Here is a 23,493-nt window from a genome sequence, read left to right as displayed (position 1 = left end):
CCTTATTGGCTGGGTGAGAGGGGGGGCCCTGCCACACCCTCTCTTCAAGGCTCCAGGTTCCAGGCCCTTAAAGATACACTAAGGGTATGTCTACACTATGAAATTAGGTCAATCTTATAGAAGTCGATTTTTAGAAATCGATTTTATACAGTCTATTGCATATGTCCACACTAAATGCATTAAGTTGGTAGAGTTCGTCTGCAGTACCGTGGCTAGCGTCGACTTTCGGAGCATTGCACTGTGGGTTGTACAGTTCCTCCAGTCTCCACTGCCCATTGCAATTTTGGGTTGAGCTCCCAATGCCTGATGGGGCAAAAACATTGTTGCAGGTAGTTTTGGGTACATGTCATCAGTTGCCCCTCCCTCCATGAAAGCAAGGGCAGACAATCGTTTCACGCCTTTTTTTTCGTGCAGACACCATACAGCTGTCAGCAGATGGTGCAGTGGGAGTGCTTCCACTGCAACTCTGCTCTGCTGCTGTTGTCTCAATAGCAAATTTCTCCATGTTGTCTGTCATGTGCTCCCGGGTTCTTCTCAAGAAATGTGTGTGGTGCTAACCGTCATCCTTCACCAATTCCGCTACAACTCTGCTCTCCTGGTGCCATGAATCCACCTCTCAGGTCCTCTCGTCGTTCTGTATAAATATCTATTCTCGTGGCATCTGTTGTCATCCACTGCTTCCACTGCAACTCTGCTCTCCTGCAGACGCCATACCATGGCAAACATGGAGCCCACTCAGCTCATCGCTGCTGTTGTGAGCATTGCAAACAGCTCTCACATTATCCTGCAATATGTGCAGAACCTGCAAAAGCAGGCGAGGAGGCGATGACAGCATGATCACAATAGTGATGAGGACATGGACACAGACATCTCAGGCCCTGGCAATTTGGACATCATGGTGGTAGTGGGGCAGGTTCATGCCATGGAATGCCAATTCTGGGCCTGGGAAACAAGCACAGACTGGTGGGACCACATAGTGTTGCAGGTCTGGGATGATTCCCAGTGGCTGCAAAACTTTCGCATGCATAAGGGCACTTTCATGGAACTTTGTGACTTGCTTTCCCCTGACCTGAAGCACAAGAATACCAAGATGAGAGCAGCCCTCACAGTTCACAAGCAAGTGGCAATAGCCCTGTGGAAGCTTGCAACGCCAGACAGCTACCAGTCAGTAAGGAATCAGTTTGAAGGGGGTAAATCTACTGTGGGGGCTGCTGTGATCCAAGTAGCCAACACAATCACTGAGCTGCTGCTATCAAGGGTAGTGACCCTGGGAAATGTGCAGGTCATTGCTTTGCTGCAATGGGGTTCCCTAACTGTGGTGGGGCGATAGACGGAACGCATATCCCTATCCTGGGACCGAACCACCTTGGCAGCCAGTATGTAAACCACAAGGGGTACTTTTCAATGATGCTGCAAGCACTGGTGGATCACAAGAGACGTTTCACCGACATCAACGTGGGATGGCCGGGAAAGGTGCATGACGCTCGCATCTTCAGGAACTCTAGTCTGTTTCAACAGCTGCAGGAAGGAACTTACTTCCCAGACCAGAAAAGTACCATTGGGGATGTTGAAATGCCTATAGTTATCCTTGGGGATCCAGCCTACCCTTTAATGCCATGGCTCATGAAGCCATTCACAGGCACTCTGGACAGTAGTAAGGAGCAGTTCAACTATAGGCTGAGCCAGTGCAGAATGGTGGTAGAATGTGCATTTGGATGTTTAAAAGCTCACTGGCGCAGTTTACTGACTAGGTTAGACCTCAGCTAAACAAATATTCCCATTGTTATTACTGCTTGCTGTGTGCTCCACAATATCTGTGAGTAAGGGGGAGACGTTTATGGCGGGGTAGGAGGTTGAGGCAAATAGCCTGGCAGCCAATAACACACAGCCAGACACCAGGGTGATTAGAAGAGCACAGCTGGGTGTCCTGCACATCAGAGAAACTTTGAAAACCAGTTTCATGACTGGCCAGGCTACGGTGTGACGGTTCTGTTTGTTTCTCCTTGATGAAAACCTGCCCCCTTCGATGACTCTACTTCCCTGTAAGCCAACCGACCTCCCCCTTCGATCACCGCTTTCAGACGCAATAACATCATTATCGTTTCAAAATCATGCATTCTTTATTAATTCATCACACAAATAGGGGAAAATTCGCAAGGTAGCCCAGGAGGGGTGGGTGAGGAGGGAAGCACCAGGTGGGATGGTGGATGAGGGGAGGAGCAGTTCAAAACTTATTGCATGCCAGCCTTCTGTTGCTTGGGCAGTCCTCTGGGGTGGAGTGGCTGGGTGCCAGTAGCCTCCCCCGCACCCCACCTCCGCTTTCTTGGGTATCTGGGTGAGGAGGATATGAAACTTGGGGAGGTTATACAGGGGCTGCAGCAGTGATCTGTGCTCCTGCTGCCTTTCCTGCAGCTCCACCAGATGCCTGAGCATATCGGTTTGCTCCCCCATTAGACTCAGCATTGCATGCTGCCTCCTTTCATCGTGCTCCTCCCTCCTCTCATCACGTTCATTTAACGCTTTCCTGGTCTCTGCCATTGTTTGCCTCCACACATTCTGCTGAGCTCTTTCAGTGCGGGAGGACTGCATGAGCTCTGAGAATATTTCATTGTGAGTGCGGGTTTTTTTTCACCTTCTAATCTGCACTAGCCTCTGGGATGGAGATGATAGGGGGAGTGTGGAAACATTTGCAGGTGCAGGAGGAAAAAAAGGGAGAGTAGTATTTAAAAAGATACATTTTAGAGAACAAAGGGAACAAAGATTATTTCACACTGAATCAAGCGATTCACATTACACAGCACATGTCCTTTTGGTACAAGGTCGCATTTTGCCTCTTATATTGAGTGCCTGCCAGTTTGGTGTGAGACATCACACACGCTTGGCTGGGCAACAGAATTCAGCTTCCAGGCAGCCATGATAAGGCAAAGAGTTTTGGCTTCTTCAACCTTCATAACATGTGGAAACAGTTTCAAACAGCAGCGCCCTCCTTTCCCATACCAAGCAAAGCCCATTGGGTTGGCCATTTAAAAGAAGGGGCTGTGGTTTTAGGGTGAATGTGCAGCACAACCCAACCCCCCCCAATTCTCTGGGATGATCACTTCACACCTTTCCGACCCCCCCCCCACCGCATGGCTAGTATCAGGGAACACCCCTGTCAACCAAATGCAAACAGTTCAGCATGAACGGACCTCCCCCCACCGCGTGGCTAACAGCGGGGATGATTTATTTTCAGCGAAAGGCAAACAGCCCAGCAGGAATGGGCACCTCTGAATGTTCCCTTAAACAAATTTCCCATATTTGAACCAGGTGACCATGAATATCATCACTCTCCTGAGGCCAATACAAAGAGATAAAGAATGGATGTTACTTGAATGCCACCAAAGCCTGGGCCCATTTGTGGCAATGCTTTGTTCTGCAATGATTCCAGACTACTTGCTACTGGCTTGCCATGGTAAAAGTGTCCTATCATGGAGGATGGAATAAGGCTGACCTCCCCAGAAACCTTCTGCAAAGGCTTTTAAAATACCTCCAGGAGAGCTTCATGGAGATGTCCCTAGAGGATTTCTGCTCCATCCCAGACATGTTAACAGACTTTTCCAGTAGCTATACTGGCCGTGAATGCATCACAAGTCTTCAGGGCAAATTAATCATTAAACACGCTTGCTTTTAAACCCTGTATTATATTTACAAAGGTACACTCACCAGAGGTGCCTTCTCTGGCTTCATGGTCCGGGAGCCCGCCTTGGGAGGGTATTGGCTCCAGGGTGATGAACATTTCCTGGCTGCGGGGGAGAAGGGATTCTCCGCTTGCCTGCTGTGCGCTATCCTCCTCCTCCTCCTCCTCATCTTCCTCATCCACAAAATCCTCATCTCTGTTGCGTGAGACTCCTCCCTTGCAGGTGTCCACGGACAGTGGTGGGGTAGTGGTAGGGGCGCTCCCTAGAATTGCATGCATCTCATCATAGAAGCAGCATGTGTGGGGCTCTGACCCAGAGCGACCATTTGCATCCTTTGTTTTTTGGTAGGCTTGCCTCAGCTCCTTAACTTTCACACGGCACTGTTGTGTGTCCCTGTTGTAGCCTCTGTCCATCATGCCCTTGGAGATTTTAGCAAATATATTGGCATTTCATCTTTTGGAATGGAGTTCTGCCTGCATGGATTCTTCTCCCCATACAGCGATCAGATCCAGTGTCTCCCATTTGGTCCATGCTGAAGCTCTTTGCAATTCTGGGTCTCCTTAGTCACCTGTGCTGATGAGCTCTGCATGGTCACCTGTGCTGATCAGCTTGCCATGCTGGCCAAACAGGAAATGAAATTCAAAAGTTCCCAGGGCTTTTCCGGTCTACCTTGCCAGTGCATCTGAGTTGAGAGTGCTGTCCAGAGCAGTCAAAATGGAGCACTCTGGGATAGCTCCCGGAAGCAAAACCGTCAAATTGCGTCCACACTATCCCAAATTCAACCCAGTGAGGTCGATTTTAGTGCTACTACCCTTGCTGGGGAGGAGTACAGACATCAATTTTAAGAGCCCTTTAAGTTGACAAAACAGGCATGGTCATGTGGACGGGTGCAGGGTTAAATCGACCTAATGCTGCTAAATTCGACCTAAATTCATAGTGTAGACCAGGGCTAACGGAATTTCTTTTAACTCCTGCTTCTTCCTGGGACTCTTTGCCTCTCTCTCCATATTTCCTTAGGCCTTGTGTGTAAGACCACCCCAAATTCCTAAAGGCCAGGTCACATGACAGGAGGACTGACCAGTATTAGCCTTAAGGGGCTGTCATAAATATAAAGGGAAGGGTAAACCCCTTTAAAATCCCTCCTGGCCAGAAAAAAAAATCCTCTCACCTGTAAAGGGTTAAGAAGCTAAAGGTAACCTCACTGGCACCTGACCAAAATGACCAATGAGGAGACAAGATACTTTCAAAAGCTGGGAGGAGGGAGAGAAACAAAGGGTCTCGGTCTGTCTATATGCTGTTTCTGCCGGGTATAGACCAGGAATGGAGTCTTAGAACTTTTAGTAAGTAATCTAGCTAGGTATGTGTTAGATTATGATTTCTTTAAATGGCTGAGAAAAGAATTGTGCTGAATAGAATAACTATTTCTGTCTATCTTTTTTGTAACTTAAGGTTTTGCCTAGAGGGGTTCTCTATGTTTTGAATCTAATTACCCTGTAAGGTATCTACCATCCTGATTTTACAGGGGGGATTTCTTTATTTCTATTTACTTCTATTTCTATTAAAAGTCTTCTTGTAAGAAAACTGAATGCTTTTTCATTGTTCTCAGATCCAAGGGTTTGGGTCTGTGGTCACCTATGCAAATTGGTGAGGCTTTTTATCCAACATTTCCCAGGAAAGGGGGGGTGCAAGTGTTGGGAGGATTGTTCATTGTTCTTAAGATCCAAGGGTCTGGGTCTGTAGTCACATAGGCAAATTGGTGAGGCTTGTTACCAAACCTTGTCCAGGAAGTGGGGTGCAAGGTTTTGGGAAGTATTTTGGGGGGAAAGACGCGTCCAAACAGCTCTTCCCCAGTAACCAGTATTAGTTTGGTGGTGGTAGTGGCCAATCCAAGGACAACGGGTGGAATATTTTGTACCTTGGGGAAGTTTTGACCTAAGCTGGTAAAGATAAGCTTAGGAGGTTTTTCATGCAGGTCCCCACATCTGTACCCTAGCGTTCAGAGTGGAGGAGGATCCTTGACAGGGGCAGACTACCTCATCACACTATGCTTTGAGTTTGTCATTGATTAATAAATGCAAGCGTGCTGATTTTGTCAATGATATGTATTACTTGCTAAAGTGACATGGGGATGAAAGGAAAACATTTGCTGATGTGGAATAAATTGGAAGAGAGAGAGATCAAGAAAATCACAGAATCTCATTTCATGATACAGTTGTCTCAGGGGATACAAAGTTCTTAAGGGATAGTGTTTTAAAAGGGAGGGAATGTTAAAGCTTGATTTAAAAACTTCCAGAAATTTCTAAATATGTACTGTAGCTGCTAAAAAAAACTAAAAAGAGCTTTTTTAGAAAGGCTTTAATACTACAGAATGACACATCATATCAGTCTACACAAGCTGATAAGCATGTAGTGGAGAGCTAGAAAGGCAGTAAAGCTCTCTGTCCTTTTTGATGAAAGTTGCCATATAACAGTAAAGCTCTCTCTCCTTTTTGATGAAAGTTGCCATATAAGCAAAAAAAAAAAAAAAAAAGAAAAGTGAGAAGAAACCAAAAGAGCATGTCAGCTTCCTGAAGATGTAGCTACTAATTAGCGCTAAGAATGGCAAGTTGAAGGCTCCATTCCCACAGAATATAATATTATAATAGCAGATAAAAATCATAGAAGACAAAACTGCTGCCACTGTAGTTAAGGCTACACAGGCATTTCCACTGAACTCCATTTTCAGTTGGTTGTAATTTTCTGAAGCTTTTACCTTAGGTTGACATTTTCCCAGCTTCTCACCAAAAGTGATTTTTTTTTATGTTTGAACATAAACCATTAAGCTATTTTTTATTACAAGGAAAATGAAAAGGTTAAACGTTCCCCATTTTTAAACATATTTCTTATTTTCAATGGACCTAGTGCCAAAAGAGTTGGATGTAAAAATCAGGTTTGCTAATATCCTTTGTTGAGAAGAAGTGTCCCTGTCAAACTATGGCATTGATTTGACAGAGTTATAATCCATTGGAAATCACACTCTACAGGTGTAGTACAATTTGAATAGTTTTCTTGCTAAGCTCAAAGTGTGCAGCTAAAGAAAGCCTCACTGTGCAGTGAAATGTTATTTATGACTGCAGTAATGATATAGGTCACCAGAGACCAGGTTTATTTCCTGTGCATCTTGAATGCTAAAAGCTGCACAGTTGGTAATGTTCATAAAAAGGGGTTCCATATAGGATAAATTAATGACTATAATAATGTATATAGCACAATGGGCATAGTGAAGCTTGTATGTACAACCTTAACTTTGGCATTTCTTGACTTTTGAGTGCTTAACTGTATAATATTTAATTTTTCTTAGTCTAGGATTTTATTGCAGGGGCAGGGCAGATTACCGGAATTATTCCACTCAAGAAATACACTAGGATCTCTGCTGGAAAATTCTTAACTAAACTACATTTTATTTCACTGCAACATTTCCCCTTCTTTGAGCCCATCATTTGGAGCAATTGTACCTATAATCCAGGATCACACAGTGCTATAGCATATAGTCTGTAATAATGACCTAGGGGACTAATTATATTACATTTTATTTACACAGGCTCCACTGAGTATGAAATTTTCCAGCATCATTTACATAGGGTTTATATATAATGGCTGATTAATTGACAGACATTTGCTGAACACCCAAGATAGCTGTAGAAACTTCAGTAACTTTTTAAAAAGAATTGAGAAAAAGGGATGGATCTAGAATATGTTACCTTGGTCATCCATTGCAGAATCATATGGAAAAAGTAGGCAATCTTTTCTTGAAGCATTTGGCTAGCAGAGATAACAAACCCAGAGGACACACTAGGGAAGCACAGAGGAGTAGCTGTAGCCTATTTGCTGAATTAAAGCCATACGTTAAAAATGACCTAATGAACCCTCCATAATCAGAGTCAGTACTAAATGAAGCCCTGATCTGATTAACTGAAGAACATAGATCCACTGATATCCAAGGCCATTAGGTGTCTGCTTTCTGTGTATGGAAGGCTGTAGATAATTCACTATGGCTGAACAGCATTAAGACAGGTGTTGAAACATAATCAAACATAATTACATCAATCAAAAAAAAAGCATAAAACAAAAACAATTGAAAAGATGAAGATATAGTTTAAAAATTACTTATGATGAATGGTTCTGGCCCATTCATAAGTAATATAGTTTAAAAATAAATAACTTGTCTCTACACAAATTTATAAAGAAGTTCTATAGAAGTTGCTCTCTATAAATACATCAGAGGGATAAATACCAGGGAGGGAGAGGAGTTATTTAAGTTTAGCGCCAATGTGGACACAAGAACAAATGGATATAAACTGGCCATCAACAAGTTTAGGCTCGAAATTAGACAAAGGTTTCTAACCATCAGAGGAATGAAGTTCTGGAACAGCCTTCCAAGGGGAGCAATGAGGACAATAAACCTAACTGACTTCAAGACTGAGCTTGATACATTTATGGAGGGGATGGTATAACAGGACTGCCTACAATGGCATGTGGCCCATCAGCATCTGCCAGTAGCAAAAAATCCCCAACTGTTGGAGATGGGGATGGCTCTGAATTACTACAGATCATTCTTTCCCAGGTGTCTGGCTGGTGACTCTTGCCCACATGCTCAGGATCTAACTGATAACCATATTTGATAACTGATAACACAGCTCATATTGGCAAAGACCCTGGGTGGGGTTCGCCTTCCTCTGCAGCATGGGGCACGGGTCACTTGCAGGTTTAAACTAGTGTAAATGGTTAATTCTCTATAACTTGAAGTCTTTAAACCAGGGATTGGCAACCTTTGGCATGCAGCCCGCTAGGGTAAGCCCTCTGGCAGGCTGGGCCAATTTGTTTACCTGCCGCATCTGCAAGTTCGGCCGATCGCTGCTCCCGCTGGCTGCTCCAGGCCAATGGGGGCTGCGGGAAGTGGTGCAGCCTGAGGGATGTGCTGGCTGCCGCTTCCCGCAGCACCCAATGACCTGGGACAGTGTACCATGGCCAGTGGGAGCCGCGATCAGCCAAACCTGCGGACATGGCAGGTAAACAAACCGGCCCAGCCCACCAGGGGGCTTACCCTGGTGGGCCGCGGGCCAAAAGTTGCCGATCCCTGCTTTAAACCATGATTTGAGGACTTCAGTAACTCAGCCAGAGGTTCGGGGTCTATTAAAGGAATGGGTGGATGAGGTTCTGTGGCCTGCAATGTGCAGGTCAGATTAGATGATCACGATGGTCCTTTCTGACCTTAAAGTCTATGAGTATATGAGTAACTCAACAGTGAACTACATCCTCAGAAAGTCAATCTTACTAAGGAAGATTTTTTTTCTTCAACTTCTTACAGTGCTTCTTTTATCGGCTGAAAGCAGCAGTTTTAGTCAATGCTGAGTGAAAAGCAGTGCTTCTTCTCTGCATATGAAAACTAAATCTTTTAGGAAATAAGTTGTGCTGAATGCTACGGAGAGATAATTTATCTATCACTTTGCAATTTGTAATGTCATTTTACCTCCTTTTGAGGAAACAGTTTTGGTGTTGCAGCTGTATTAGTCAGCAACATACAAATTAGCCTTTTAATGAATTATATGACAATTTTTTTTACAAAAATTATGACTTTTGTGAAAGGGAAGTGAAAACAATTCTTTCCAATCCTGAAGTTTTGTTCTGGCTACATTAGTCTTGTGGCACAAACATTTTCAAGTGGTTGAATTGCATAGCATATGCATTCAAGTTAGCCTTAAATCAGCAAGTCATTGTGCAAACATAAATTTTAAAAAGCATTAAAATGATAAGTCTCTCAAACACCTGGCCCACAACTACAAAAAATCTTGTGATGAGTATGTTTTCTTTTCTGATTATAAATTATGTACATTGTAATATAATGAAAATAATTTCAATCAATCATAGTCCAGAAAAGCCAACCTTTAGCACTTCAGGAAAAACAGTTGACATTACATTTCTCCAGTCATTATGCTCAGATAAACACTATGCTCTACAATAATTACCTACTTCAGATTAGAAAAGGAGTACTTATGACATCTTAGAGACTAACCATTTTATCTGAGCATAAGCTTTCGTGAGCTACAGCTCACTTCATCCTGTAGCTCATGAAAGCTTATGCTCAAATAAATTGGTTAGTCTCTAAGGTGCCACAAGTACTCCTTTTCTTTTTCTGAATACAGACTAACATGGCTGTTACTCTGAAACCTACTTCAAATTCTGATCTTCAGTCATTTCCTGCCCTGCCCACAATTTCCTACACACACAAACTGATAAAGTCTCTCTCCAGTCCTGCCCTTCGCACCAGAATTGAAACTTCTGGACAATGTGAAAAATGGGAAGCAAATCACTTTTAACTCCACCAACAAGGATCTCATTTTGTTTGCTCCAATCCCTTTTTCAAATTTAATTTTGTTGTAAAATTATAGTCTTATTAAAGTCTAGGGGGGTGTAGCATTGGCTTCTATGGGGCAAAATTTTGGCTTGTGAAGAGAAGTTATTACCTGTTACTGGACTACAATACATCACTTAGTTCAAGGCTATCCATCTCAACTCACACTGGAAACATCTGGCTCATGAAAAGGCTTGACCATGACGCAAAAATCACTCTCTTGGAACGCCAACTCTCCCATAATTCCCTGAAATTGCTAACAACCGTTTTAGTTTTGTTCTGTCCGAGAAAACAGCATTAACATTCCCATTCCCTTGGGTAAGCTTACTGTGGAGCCATTTAAATAGCCAACTTGAAACATGGACTTTTCATCAAGTGAACTGAAAGATGAACACTGGACCATTTACCCACATGCAAATTTCTCCTAGGGGGCAGGAGATAGGCACACTCTTCTGTGGTGTGTTTCAGAACACTGAAGGAGAAAAGGAAATAGATTTGTCTTGGGAAAATACTTGGTAAATATCATATTGCCATATAAGGAGTAGAGATGATCTGGAACTAAAATTCCAAACCTGAATCCCACCCAAACTTTGGAGAAGTTTTGATTTCACATTCACAGCCAAACTTTGTGGTTCTGGCCCATTCATAAGTAATTTTCTGATAAAACTGAAAACAGCAGAAAATTACTTACAGCAGCACTGAGTATTATATAACCTCTAACACATAAAAGAAGTGAGATATATATATATGTTAGATAGATAGATATAAACATATCCAGAGAGAGCTGTGTGTGTTTAAGAATTGTATTAGACATCATTTCAAGAGCCATGAAGTCCTCACCATTTAAAGGGTCTTCTGCACTTCTCAGAGGTACAGGAAAGCATGCAACAAATTTTATATTTTTCTGCTACTTTTAGCCCTATTCTGACATGTTTTACTATCCTCAGTAGCACACAATGGGTATCCAGATACCATCGTGATGAGCATGGTATAATAAGATTAGATATAGAGAGAGGGTAAAAAAATTAGAGAAAATATCATGATTATCATTACAACTGAGCAAATTACTTTTAATGAATCATTTATCTGATGAATTTAGTCTCTTTTTCTGCATGCATAATAACCACGAGCAGATTGGAAGTTCATAGTTTATTTGTTATTAGGAAGAATTTTTGAGATTTTATTTTAACTCTGTGGGTTGATTGTGAAAACTTATCTGAACAGTTAAATTTGATTATCACTTTTTGTTTTGTTTTATTTGGGAGGAGGGTATATGAGGGGAGGGTTAAAAGAATTTTAAGAAAATTTCAGTAATTATCAGTGTCAAGTGGTCAGATTTATTAAGAGTAAATGATGAGCAAGTTAGAACCCAATTCCAGGAAAATCTATTCTCTCACTGAAGATTACTTTTGAACATTAAAATGCATCTGTTTCCTTAAGTAGAGAAGGAACAAGAGCTAGCTAAGACATTTATAATCATGTGGTTATAAAGGAGAGGTATAATAGTTTGATTTTGAAAAAAGTATCACAAAGGGTATTTTGGAAAGGATTTATAACATCAAAGAGTCACAATATGCTTTCAGTTCCTCTTTGCTCCAGGAACCTCCAGCCATTTATATGACGCAGATTACTTACATCCAGCAGTGGCCAGCACAGCTGTGTAGAGGATGAAATCATCTGTGTCAGGTCACAGACTTATAGAATATCACAGTTGGAAGGGACCTCAGGAGGTCATATAGTCCAAACCCCTGCTCAAAGCAGGACCAATCCCCATCTAAATCATCCCAGCCAGGGCTTTATCAAGCCTGACCTTAAAAACTTCTAAGGAAGGAGATTCCACCACCTCCCTAGGTAACCCATTCCAGTGCTTCACCACTCTCTTAGTGAAAAAGTTTTTCCTAACATTCAACCTAAACCTCCACCACTGCAACTTGAGACCATTACTCCTTGTTCTCTCACCTGGTATCACTGAGAACAGTCTAGATCCATCCTCTTTGGAACCCCCCTTCAGGTAGTTGAAAGTATCTATCAAATCCCCCCTCATTCTTCTCTTCCACAGACTAAACAATCCCAGTTCCCTCATCTTCTCCTCATAAGTCATGTGTTCCAGTCCCCTAATCATTTTTGTTGCCCTCCGCTGGACTCTTTCCAATTTTTCCACATCCTTCTTGTAGTGTGGGGCCCAAAACTGGACACAGTACTCCAGATGAGGCCTCACCAATGTCAAATAGAGGGGAATGATCATGTCCCTCAATCTGCTGGCAATGCCCCTATTTACACATCCCAAAATGCCATTGGCCTTCTTGGCAACAACGGCACACTGTTCACTCATATCCAGCTTCTCGTCCACTGTAACCCCTAGGTCCTTTTCTGCATTAAATGTAGTCTATCTGTAAACATATGAAGAAAGAGCAGATTGCAGCTATAAATGTGAAAAACTGTCGTGTAATAATGTATGCAGGAACATTTATTAAAAATGAATGTCTAGGTATATATTACAAAATCAGACCTTACTTTGTTTAATATATCATTATAAAGATAAAGTTTATGCCTCATTAGCCACCTCAACATACCAGCAGCTCCTTATTCATCCTATCAAGTGCACTGGAAATCATAAAATATTGATGGCAATACAGCAGGCTGGGAACTCCTAAATCTCATTACAAGGGGGTTTAACATTTTCAGATACAACATATTGTTGTAAATATGGAGAAAAAAATGTATGTCAATAGTAGGGTTGTCAATTAATTGCAGTTAATTCATGCTATTAACTCAAAAAATTAATTGTGATGAATCGCACTGTTAAACAATAGAATACCAATTGAAATTTATTATATATTTTTTAATGTTTTTCTACATTTTCAAATATATTGATTTCTATTACAACACAGAATACAAAGTGTACAGTGCTCAATTTATATAGTTGTTTTTATTGTAAATATTTGCACTGTAAAAATGATAAAAAGAAATAGTATTTTTCTATTCATCTCATACAAGTACTGTAGTGCAATCTCTTCATCATGAAAGTGTAACTTACAAATGTAGATTTTTTTTGTTACATAACTGCACTCAAAAACAAAACAATGTAAGACCTTAGAGCCTACAAGTCCACTCAGTCCTACTTCTTGTTCAGCCAATTGCTAAGACAAACAAGTTTGTTTACATTTACAGGAGATACTGCTGCCTGCTGCTTATTTACAATGTCATCTGAAAGTGAGGACCAGATATTCCCATGGCACTTTTGTAGCTGGTGTTGCAAGGTATTTACGTGCCAGATATGCTAAACATTCGTATGCCCCTTGATGCTTCAGCCACCATTCCAGAGGACATGTTTCCATGCTGATGAGGCTCATTTAAAGAAATGTGTTCATTAAGTTTGTGACTGAACTCCTTGGGGAAGAACTGTATGTCTCCAGTTCTGTTTTACCCACATTCTGACATATATTTAATGTTATAGCAGTCTCGGATGATGACCCAGCACATTTTCATTTTAAGAACACTTTCACAGCAGATTTGACAAAATACAAGGAAGGTACCAATGTGAGATTTCTAAAACTAGCTACAGCACTCGACCAAAGGTTTAAGATACTGAAATGCGGTCCAAAATCTGAGAGGGATGAGGTGTGGAGCATGCATTCAGAAGTCTTAAAAGAGCAACACTCGGATGTGGAAACTACAGAATCTGAACCACCAAAAAAGAAAATCAAGCTTCTGTTGGTGGCATCTGACTCAGATGATGAAAATGAACATGCATTGATCCATTCTGCTTTGGATCGTTATCAAGCAGAATCCATCATCAGCATGGATGCATGTCCTCTGGAATGATGGTTGAACCATGAAGGGACATATGAATCTTTAGTGCATCTGGCATGTAGATATCTTGCGATTCCGGTTACAACAGTGCCATGAGCACGCCTGTTCTCACTATCAAGTGACATTGTAAACAAGAACCAGGAAGTATTATCTCCTGCAAATGTAAACAAACTTGTTTGTCTGAGCAACTGGCTTAACAAGAAGTAGGACTGAGTAGACTTGTAGGCGCTAAAGTTTTACATTGTTTCATTTTTGTATGCAGTTTTTTGAACATAATTCTACATTTGTAAGTTCAACTTTCACGATAAAGAGTTTGCACTACAGTACTTGTATTAGGTGAATTGAAAAATACTATTTCTGGTTTTTTACAGTGCAAATACTTGTAATCAAAAATAAATAAAGTGAGCGCTGTACACTTTGTATTCTTTGTTGTAATTGAAATCAATATATTTGAAAATGTAGAAAACATCAAAAATATTTAAATAAATGTCATTTGTGGTTAATCATGATTAATTTTTTTAATTGTACAATTAATCGTGATTCTTCTTATCGCTTTATAGCCCTAGTCTATAGGAAGTTCCGTTCTATAATTTCAAGTCTTAGTCACTAAAAAAAATATTTGTCAAATAAAAGGATTGCTGCCTATGTTTTTCCATAATCAACAAGTGATCTACACTGCATTGTTTAAAAGATTTAACCTGATCATCCTGGATTAAAAGTAATGCAACTGACCACACTGAACATTAAGTGGGAGGCCTGTTGTCTGGCTTGCTGGAGGAAGGTGGGTACCTCTTTAAGTGGTAGAGAGACACAAAGATTTTGCAGCAGCCTCAGAGGTGGGTGGAAGGTGGGTACCTCTAGATCAAGTCGGATTAATCAATGCTGTATTGATTTAGAAACAGATCAATATTGCATGAGGAGCTTTCCTCCCCACCCCAAATAAGTTAGATTATTGGAACTGGAAAGATCAGAAAGCCCCACAGCTCAGTTCACTGCTTTGTCCAGAGTGCCAAATGTGCTATACGGTGAAGTGTCCAACTATGCAATGAAGTTATAATGTCATAATTCATAGTCATTATGAAAGCCCATGTAAAGTACACAAGAGAGTATCTCTATGGAGTGGGGATGAACCTGAGGCTGGTGGGAGGGACCAATTCCCCAGGATTTGATGGCAGCTTGCCAAAAATGCCTGTGCAAATCAAAATCTCGAGATATAATAATAGTTATCGCATGCATATATGTTAAGCAATATGAAGAACACATTCAATTCACTCCCATACTATTATGCTCCAGAGATATATACTAAAAGTAAATATGCCAACAGCAATCCTAATAATAAAGGGTGCAGTTACCATGGAAGGTATGCTTCTCCAGCAGGAGTGCAGTCTTAGTCTTAAATTAGGCCTGTGCTATGACCTTCAATGGAAATATTGCCATTCCATGACACAGTTATAGCATTGCTGCCTGAAAGTCAGGGATGGGTAACGCTATGCTTGGTTGTCATGCCTCCAGCACCTTTTTCTGTTCAGATGACTGAACAAAGCTTGCTAATTCCCATTGCCTGATATGCTAAGGTAAAAGTCTGGAGTACCTCCTCTGGGCTGGGATCCTGGCTCTATACTACATCTGCCTGGCTGGGAATTAAGAAGGTAAGAAAAACACACCTACTTTTTCACTCACATCCATCCACTATTTCCTCCAGTGCGGAGAATGCGTAGCTGGATGAGGAGCCACTTACTGAACACAGAGTTCTGCTTGCTCCACATGAACATACTTATTTGACCCAGAAGTGCTGCACAGTGGTCCTATTTCAGAAAATGCATAGGCCTCATTGCACATTTCAATAATGAATCCGGCCGCTCCACAACTTTTCAACTTTCCAAAATGTACGATTTGCCTTTTTCACATGGGATTCATGAAGCGCCATCCACAATACTTTTGCCCATTTTTAGACAGTATCTTTTGCCAGCATCACCATGGTGAAAATACTTCAGATGTAAAATCAAAAGACTGACTTCCCATGAATTAGAAGTCAACTGAATTTTTGCTGCAGCAAGAGTAAAGACACAGCAAATGATATATATCAAATTAAAAATATATTAAAAAAATTAAACTAGATTTCCTGAAGGCAGATGGAAGGACCTTGTATCAGAAAAATCAAAAGCCAGGTTGTAATTGTACTCATATCTACTGAAATAAGCTCTTTAGTACATTTTATCATTTCCTGCTCTTTTCTTGAACTCTTTAGAATTATAGAGATTGATCACTGCCCACAGATTTTAATGAATTTGGTTGATTATCCTAATTTTGGCAACTGCACACAAACTAGGAATGGTCTTGGGTTTTTTGTTGTTGTTTTGTTTTGGGGTTTGTTTTTTTGTTTTTTGCAAAAGATCATTTTTTTTGCAAAAGATCAATAATTAACATTAATATACTTCACATTTACTTTACTAACAACATTATAATAATAAATGATAAAAGAAAGCATGGATTCTAACCACTTTGTCCTCCTTTGGGAAAGCATCCAAGGAAGCAGAGTAAAGACAAAAAGAAACAGGAAGAGAAAAAGAAAAAAGTAGGCAAATATTAATAGGCAGATTTCAAAGAAAGGCAATTCTAGTAAGTGTCTCTATAAAGAGTTAAAAACATAAGACTTAAAAAAAATAACATTTGTAAATAAAAATATTTATACTACTACATGCACAGAAAATATATATTCTAACATGGCCCCATAGAAGCATGAAAGATTGTAGCAAAGAATGGAGAAGTCAAAGAAGAATGGAAATATTACCAATCATGTTTCTCATGTCAGTTTTGCCATGAGAAACACTTTCTAAATCTTTTAAGGGCACCTAATAGGGCCTCTGTAGTTATGTATCTGGGTTTTCATCACAGGCTGCTTGTTTTCAAGAGTCCATAACTTAACACTTCCTCTCCTAGAAACGTGTCAAGTCAGCATACCTGACAAGGTCCTAACCCAGCCATGACATCTGTGGATCTTTTTATTTTATTTTATTTATTTATTTTAAATAGGACAATTTGACCATTTTAAAGTTTTTAAGTGAGTCAAAAATTAATTGGAATTTAATTGGTTTTAGAGCAATACTACAAAAATAATTATCAGATAAGCTATAAGACTGATGTCCCTTGACCCAGTTACAACATGGTTAAAATCTGTAGTGTGAACAGGCCTTAACCATGTTCTATAACTGGGCTAAAGCTCTAGCCATTTCCAATGCTTTGGCCCAGTCATCTGTCCCAGTAATAACACTAGGGCATCTGCAAAAAACAAATTGTAAAACTGTTCCATAACTGGGTAAGGAGACAACTAGGTAACCAGATTGATGAGTCTGTTGCTTTTCCAGTACAGATGGGTCCTATCACTCAAAAATAGGTTATTTTCTAGTGAATGCTCGATGTCTCTGCTGTGGGCTGACTTTCTTTATTGTGCCTAGGTACTGCAATTTACTAGACTTAATTGGTAACAGCCTTGCAAAACCATCATGAACATTTACCAGACCAGGTACAAAAATATTCTAACTCACATTTACCCTGACAACAATGTTGATATTAATAAAACCAATAATTTTTTACTCTCCTGTCAAAATGACTATTTTTCTAGTGTGACAATAGAACAGAATTTTGCAAAACTAATAGAAAGCACCACTGTTCTAAAGGTCTGGAGAGAGAATAATAATTATTGCAATGACTAGGCACAACAAGAAAAATTCAGGAAGCAATTTAAACCTTAATTCTGAATGTCTTTGGTTTTAAGTCATACCCCTTGGCTTTATTTTAAATACAGTAAATCAAATTTATGCTTGGTGCAACACAGCTGAAGTCAATGTTATCTCAGGAACAAATTTTGGACCAATGTTGATGTGTGACTAGAAATATTAGATAAGCAATAATTAAAACATGTTCAAGTTCTTCTGTGTCGTAAATATTGCAGATATTGTTGTAATCTTACCTAGAATACCAAAGTAAACTAGTTTTTCCTGTGTAACCTGTTCTAATGATACCACCTGCAGGTGATAGGGTGTGGTGCACACACATAGTTTTAAAACACTGAACATATTCAGCGGGTCATGTATGCAGCTGCATTCTTTTTTCAAAAAGTACACTGAACTCCAAGTAGGGTTACTGGGAGTTAAATGAGTACACTAAGAGTATAACATATTCCTGGTATAAATCTGAAATAGGCTGTTTCTGCTTTTTTAATTTTTTTAAAACCTGAATTTCAAAAGATCCTCAATAAAATAAATTCTAGTTCAGAGAAGAGGAAAAGAGCGCAACAATAGTTTAGTTGTAGAAGGGATTAGCTGTATTATACATTTTGTTTCTTGTCCATTTTTGAATTGAGTTCATATAGAAAAAGGGAGCTCCAAATATATTTAGGACACTGTCAAAGATTCCAGTGCCTTGATACAGCATCTGAGAAGCTGCACTAGGTATCACAATAGCTAACAAATCCATTGATAAGATGAAAGACTATTTAAACATTTTAGAGCATATTATGGGGCCAGGATAGCCCCCAAAATCAGCATGTGGCAGTGGTCTTCCACATATATATCTCACCTCTCATGAATGAGTGGGATAGCTGGCTGCCACCAATGGATCCATGATGCCAGAGAGAAGGGAATTGCTGGGGCAGAAGGCTTCCATATAGACCCCTGGGAAACCTAAAGATTTGGGGCCAAGCTTTCCAGCTCATTCTATACAGGTGGAAAAGAGGGCGCAAACCCCACCTGCCTGACAGAAGGATCAGGAATTAACTCCATGAGAGGGATTCTAGTCCATGATAAATTACAAGTACAGTACAATTTAAAACTAAATTAAATTAAAACTAAACTGAAACCAATACACTTGGTGTTCATCAGTGCAATTCGGAAGGGCTTACTTTCCCCTTCCCTGAGTTGATCATTCTTTTAAAGAGAAACACAAATGACCTTAAAACCTTTATGAAAAAGAAGTTTAAAATTCTACAGAGTTAATCAAAATTGCTCAATAGGGGAAATTCGAAACATCTAAGATGAAAATGTGGTTTATCATTCCAGATAAAATAAGAATTCTTCCTTCAAACTATAGCTCAGCACAGTCATACAACATTTTATTTTATTTTATTTTAATTAACTGTCTTTAGGGATCATAAATTTCTTCATACTTTTGGAATACATTGTTTTGACTTGTTACCTACCAACACAGAAACCCCACCTTAGAAAGGGTCAAGGTGAAATGATGAATGGAAGAGATGCTAAAGTAAGATAAGTGAGGAACAATTTGTAGGTTTGAGTGTATCAATATTTGCAATAAAAACTATGCAATAGAAAACTTACATTGTTTGATCGTAGAGAAACACGACCTCCACATCGTGCACAAAACTTGGTCCGGCAGTAAGAGCATAAATGACCACAACCATCAGCAAACTTTGTTTTAAGACAGATTCCACACGTAGGTGCATCATCCTTGTGCTCTCCCTGGTAGCGGCGGGCTTCTTCACCTATTTTTCTTACTTGCTCTTTATAACTTTCAAATTGCTGATGCAACCTCCTGCACAGAAGAGAAAACAGTTTATAGCAATAACAAAAGAAACTATTTGTCTTTTGATTTACAACAGCATCTAATATTCTAGGTCCTTTTACAACAATTAAAATAGACAATATCAAATACAAGTTGAACTTGAAAGATTGCCCCACCAGCTCTAAAATTCACATAAAAAATCTTAAGAGTAAACTAACAGGAGTAAGTGGTCAAAAGATAATTATTTAAAAGATGTCAGGTGAATCATTTTATGTGACTAATACCAGTTTCAAATATACAGTTACAGATTATCAAAAAAACCCAAATCAGATATAAATGTATCTAACAATTATGAAATCAAAGCTAAAAATACTTATCAATATTTGCTTGAGCATCAATTATTATTTATTTATTTACATTGCACTAGTGTCCATAGGTTATAATCAGGATGTGCGTTGCAAGCCTCAGTTTAAAAGGTTAGATGCTATGGAACAATTAAAGACCATAACTTAAAGATTCCAACAAACATTCCGCCATCATCTCTAAAACCAAGAAAAAATTCCCCAAGTGAAATGCACATATTTTAACATAGACAGACCAGCATCAAATACAGTAAAAAAACACTGGCAGTATCGATACCAGAGGTATATGACAGGTTTCAGAGTAGCAGCCGTGTTAGTCTGTATTCGCAAAAAGAAAAGGAGTACTAGTGGCACTTAGAGACGAACCAATTTATTTGAGCATAAGCTTTCGTGAGCTCAGGAAAGCTTATGCTCAAATAAATTGGTTCGTCTCTAAGGTGCCACTAGTACTCCTTTTCTTCTTTCAGAGGTATATGGACTTACTAAAGATTAAACTCTGGTCCATTTCTTGGCCCTTACTACAGTGGTCTCTTTCAGTTTTATTGCAGGGCTCTTCCTTCACAATGTACCTGGAATTCTGACACGAGAGCTCATGCTTTGCATAAATCCATATGAAATTATATGGATGTTATAGAGTGTACCACATATTCCAGTTTTCAGGTGCCAGATTAGGCCAGTTAGCAGTGGTTCCATGAACAAGCAGTTTTTCCTTGGTTGATTCCAATTTTGTTCTAGAATCTAAAGTCTTCATTTAAAAAAATGTAATCACAACCCTTATGGTGGTGACGGTAACCTTCAAAATGTGAACCAGATGAAAATAAACGCAGTGGTGTCTTTTTGAGTCTGCAAATCTCCTTAAATAATAAATAGCTTTGAGAAAAGTAAGGACTTTTATTGACCTGAATGAGAAGGTGACTGAAGCTTAAATTATGACAATTTAAACTTCAACATTGTTAGCAGATCAAACCGTGCAAGAACGAACATCGAAACCATCTACTGTGAATAGTGGCGCATTTTGCTGCCACAAGTAGGAAAATGTTTCGTAGTGGGAACCAGGACACCACCACTACGTATTTTTTCCCCAGTGTGACTTCTGGCTTTCTGACTATTACACCTAGCATGGAAGTCATAGATCCCAGATGAGTGAGAGTACAATAATACAGAGAGACATTTATAACAGATGTACACCTCACCATCCTTATGTGGAAACCACAAGCAAAATTTTCAGATATTTATACTTTGCTCAATATATATATCTCCTTAGATATTATAAAAACATGAAAAACTAAGTATCTTATTAATAGAAACAGGACATCTTGAAATTAATACATTATGTAAGTACATGTGTCCGTCCATGAAAGCCTTGATTATTCTCTTCATCATTTCCTCCTGCTTTGAGATGGCTACTTTATACTAGCTTTGAGAATCACGCCCTTAAACAGATTTTAGTTACATACCTTTTACTCTTGGGGAAGCTGTACATTTGAGTACCCTTTTCTGAGATATAAATAGGACTCAATCTTAACTAGTAACAATCAACTCAAACTCCCCGCAAAATTTCTTCGAAGTAGTTGCATATTTTTCTTTTTTAGATGCTATTCAAGCTTTGCAATTCATCATCCAATTAACTAATAGATTGGCTGCCAGAATTAATGTTAAAATACATATATTTGGTGTTAGAAATGGTTGTTCATAATTAAATAAATTAGTAATAGTTAAGTAATTAACATCAATGTATGTGACCAAACCACACAGTCTAGTTTGAAGCTTCACTGGTTTCAAATACTAAAAGGGCCGAAGAAGAATTAATTGAATGGAAGCCTTAGTACTCAGGGAATACTGGAACATTTTTTGTTCCAGTACTTGAGCAATTCTAATAGTAAGCAAAGAATGATGTTCTATGTCCTTGTTTTTCCCATCCGATGGTAAGTGAAAGATGGGATTCAGGAATAAATCAATCAGCAATTACACTAATAACAGTAACCTTGTTAGGACACCATTCTAACAAAGAAGCAGAAGAAAAAAGGCAAAGTTATCCTAATTTTCTCTTCTCCCTCTCTATAAACATTATACACTATCCTAAGTGTTTTGTGTTAATGAAAAAGCAGGCTGTAGCACCGAAGACTTAGTTTTGCTAAACCGCTTAAGCAACATTTGCAATGTCGGATTAGATAAGAGAAAAATGGGTCAAGAGAATTAGACAAAATACTGAAAAACAATACTACTACTGGTTACATTATTGGATTTCACCTTTGATATATAACTACTTTTATTAGACTACTAATGCCATCTGCTCACATATAGCTTTCTAATGGGAACTATTAAAAATGTTAAGGAATATGTAAAATAACCAATTTAATTATCCAAATAATTTTAAGAGTACCATAAGTAAATCAATTACACAGAATGTATCCATCAGGAATTTTGCTTAATGTTATTTAATTTGTTTAATTTAATTTGTAAATTGTGAGCAAAATTTCTGATGGATATTTTGCTGTACATTTTGTTCAGGATGGAATTATAGCATGGAAATGAATTAATTTTCCCTCCACTGCACACTGGCCTGGTATTGCCAAACTTGGGTTATATAGTAAAGCAGGAAAGAACTGACGACAGAGAGTACAGTACATCTGTTTTTGTCTTAAAACCTTTGTCCTGCTCCTTTTCTATTAAGTATGTGTATCAAAAAAAAAATGGTTTAGCTTTGAAATATTGATATGAAACAGAAACTTTCATTTCAAATTCTGTTGTTGGAAAACCAAAACAGGTTGTTGAAATTGACATTTTCCATAGATTTTGACAAAACTATATTTTCCAAGGGAAAAATATTTTGGTCAAAACATTTCTACCGGCTTGACTGATTAGTTTATCCTAAATTGAATTATTTTTTGATTTGGGGTGGTGGTGGGTTTTTTAATTTGTTATATGGCAGTGACCATGGATTCATTATATCCCTTCATTTTCACTCCTAATGGTCTCACATTTTCCTTTTGCTTTGAAACTTTCTATGCTTGCTTTCATCCCAAAGGGTATTTATTTGTTCATCAGTTACCAAGCCAGATTAGCATGAAAAGATACACAATTCCTACCATAAAAAGTTTCAGTAGCTTCATATGGATAGAAAAAAATATAAAAATTACTGAGGGTACAAAATGCAGACTCACTGAAAAAAATCAATCTAAATTTGGGTGAGGAAAAAGGGTTAGATTTTTTTTTTAAGTTAAGTTTAAAGTAGTATGTTTTGCCTGTGCAGTAAAAAAGTTTCATATTTGTTTTTGTTTCATATCAACACAGTGCTTGCTTAAGTGGGTACAGAATAGTGGGCACACATGGCGAATCAACTGCAGTTCTTGTTTTGGATTACTTTATTGGCTCATTCCAAGGATAGATCTTATGAGAAATTCATGTTGTTAGAAGAGCACTTTTTATTTTATAGGAAATACAGAAGCACACTCTATAAAATTCACATTTGGATTTTAGCCCCGTTCTGCTCAAACATAGGTGTGGCTTCTCGATCTGTCTCATTCAAGCCAGGGACAAAACTCCTATAGACTTTAATAAGGCCAGGATTTCACCGCCGTCCTGCTTTTTCCTAACTGGTAAATGGGTTCACTAAGGGTAAAGTCCATCAACTGGGATGGAGAAGGATTCCAGCAGCCCCTTCTCGTGGGGAAAATAAAGGAAAAGATATTGTGTTAAAGTAGCACTAGACCTTAGAAATTAAGTACAT

The 23,493-nt window shown here is 39.1% G+C and overlaps 1 protein-coding gene across 36 annotated transcripts in view; it reads right to left on the bottom strand.

Annotated features, from left to right (window-relative positions):
• The window catches only part of RIMS1 (regulating synaptic membrane exocytosis 1), a 507,196-nt gene that overhangs the window by 325,298 nt on the left and 158,405 nt on the right, over positions 1-23,493 (bottom strand). For 33 of the 36 annotated variants that reach the window (XM_073336446.1, XM_073336400.1, XM_073336430.1 and 30 more), the window contains exons 2-3: positions 19,218-19,431; positions 16,380-16,391 (exon numbers count right to left, since the gene is read on the bottom strand). In XM_073336446.1, the coding sequence (XP_073192547.1) occupies positions 16,380-16,391; positions 19,218-19,431 (226 nt within the window). The remainder of the gene's footprint in view (positions 1-16,379; positions 16,392-19,217; positions 19,432-23,493) is intronic. The other 3 variants (XM_073336402.1, XM_073336447.1, XM_073336411.1) reach the window with 1 other exon arrangement.

The sequence above is a fragment of the Lepidochelys kempii genome, chromosome 3, assembly GCF_965140285.1.
Source record: "Lepidochelys kempii isolate rLepKem1 chromosome 3, rLepKem1.hap1, whole genome shotgun sequence".
NCBI lineage: Eukaryota > Metazoa > Chordata > Testudines > Cheloniidae > Lepidochelys > Lepidochelys kempii.
Note: the sequence above shows the minus strand (reverse complement) of the source record. Positions and strands in the feature narration are given on the sequence as shown.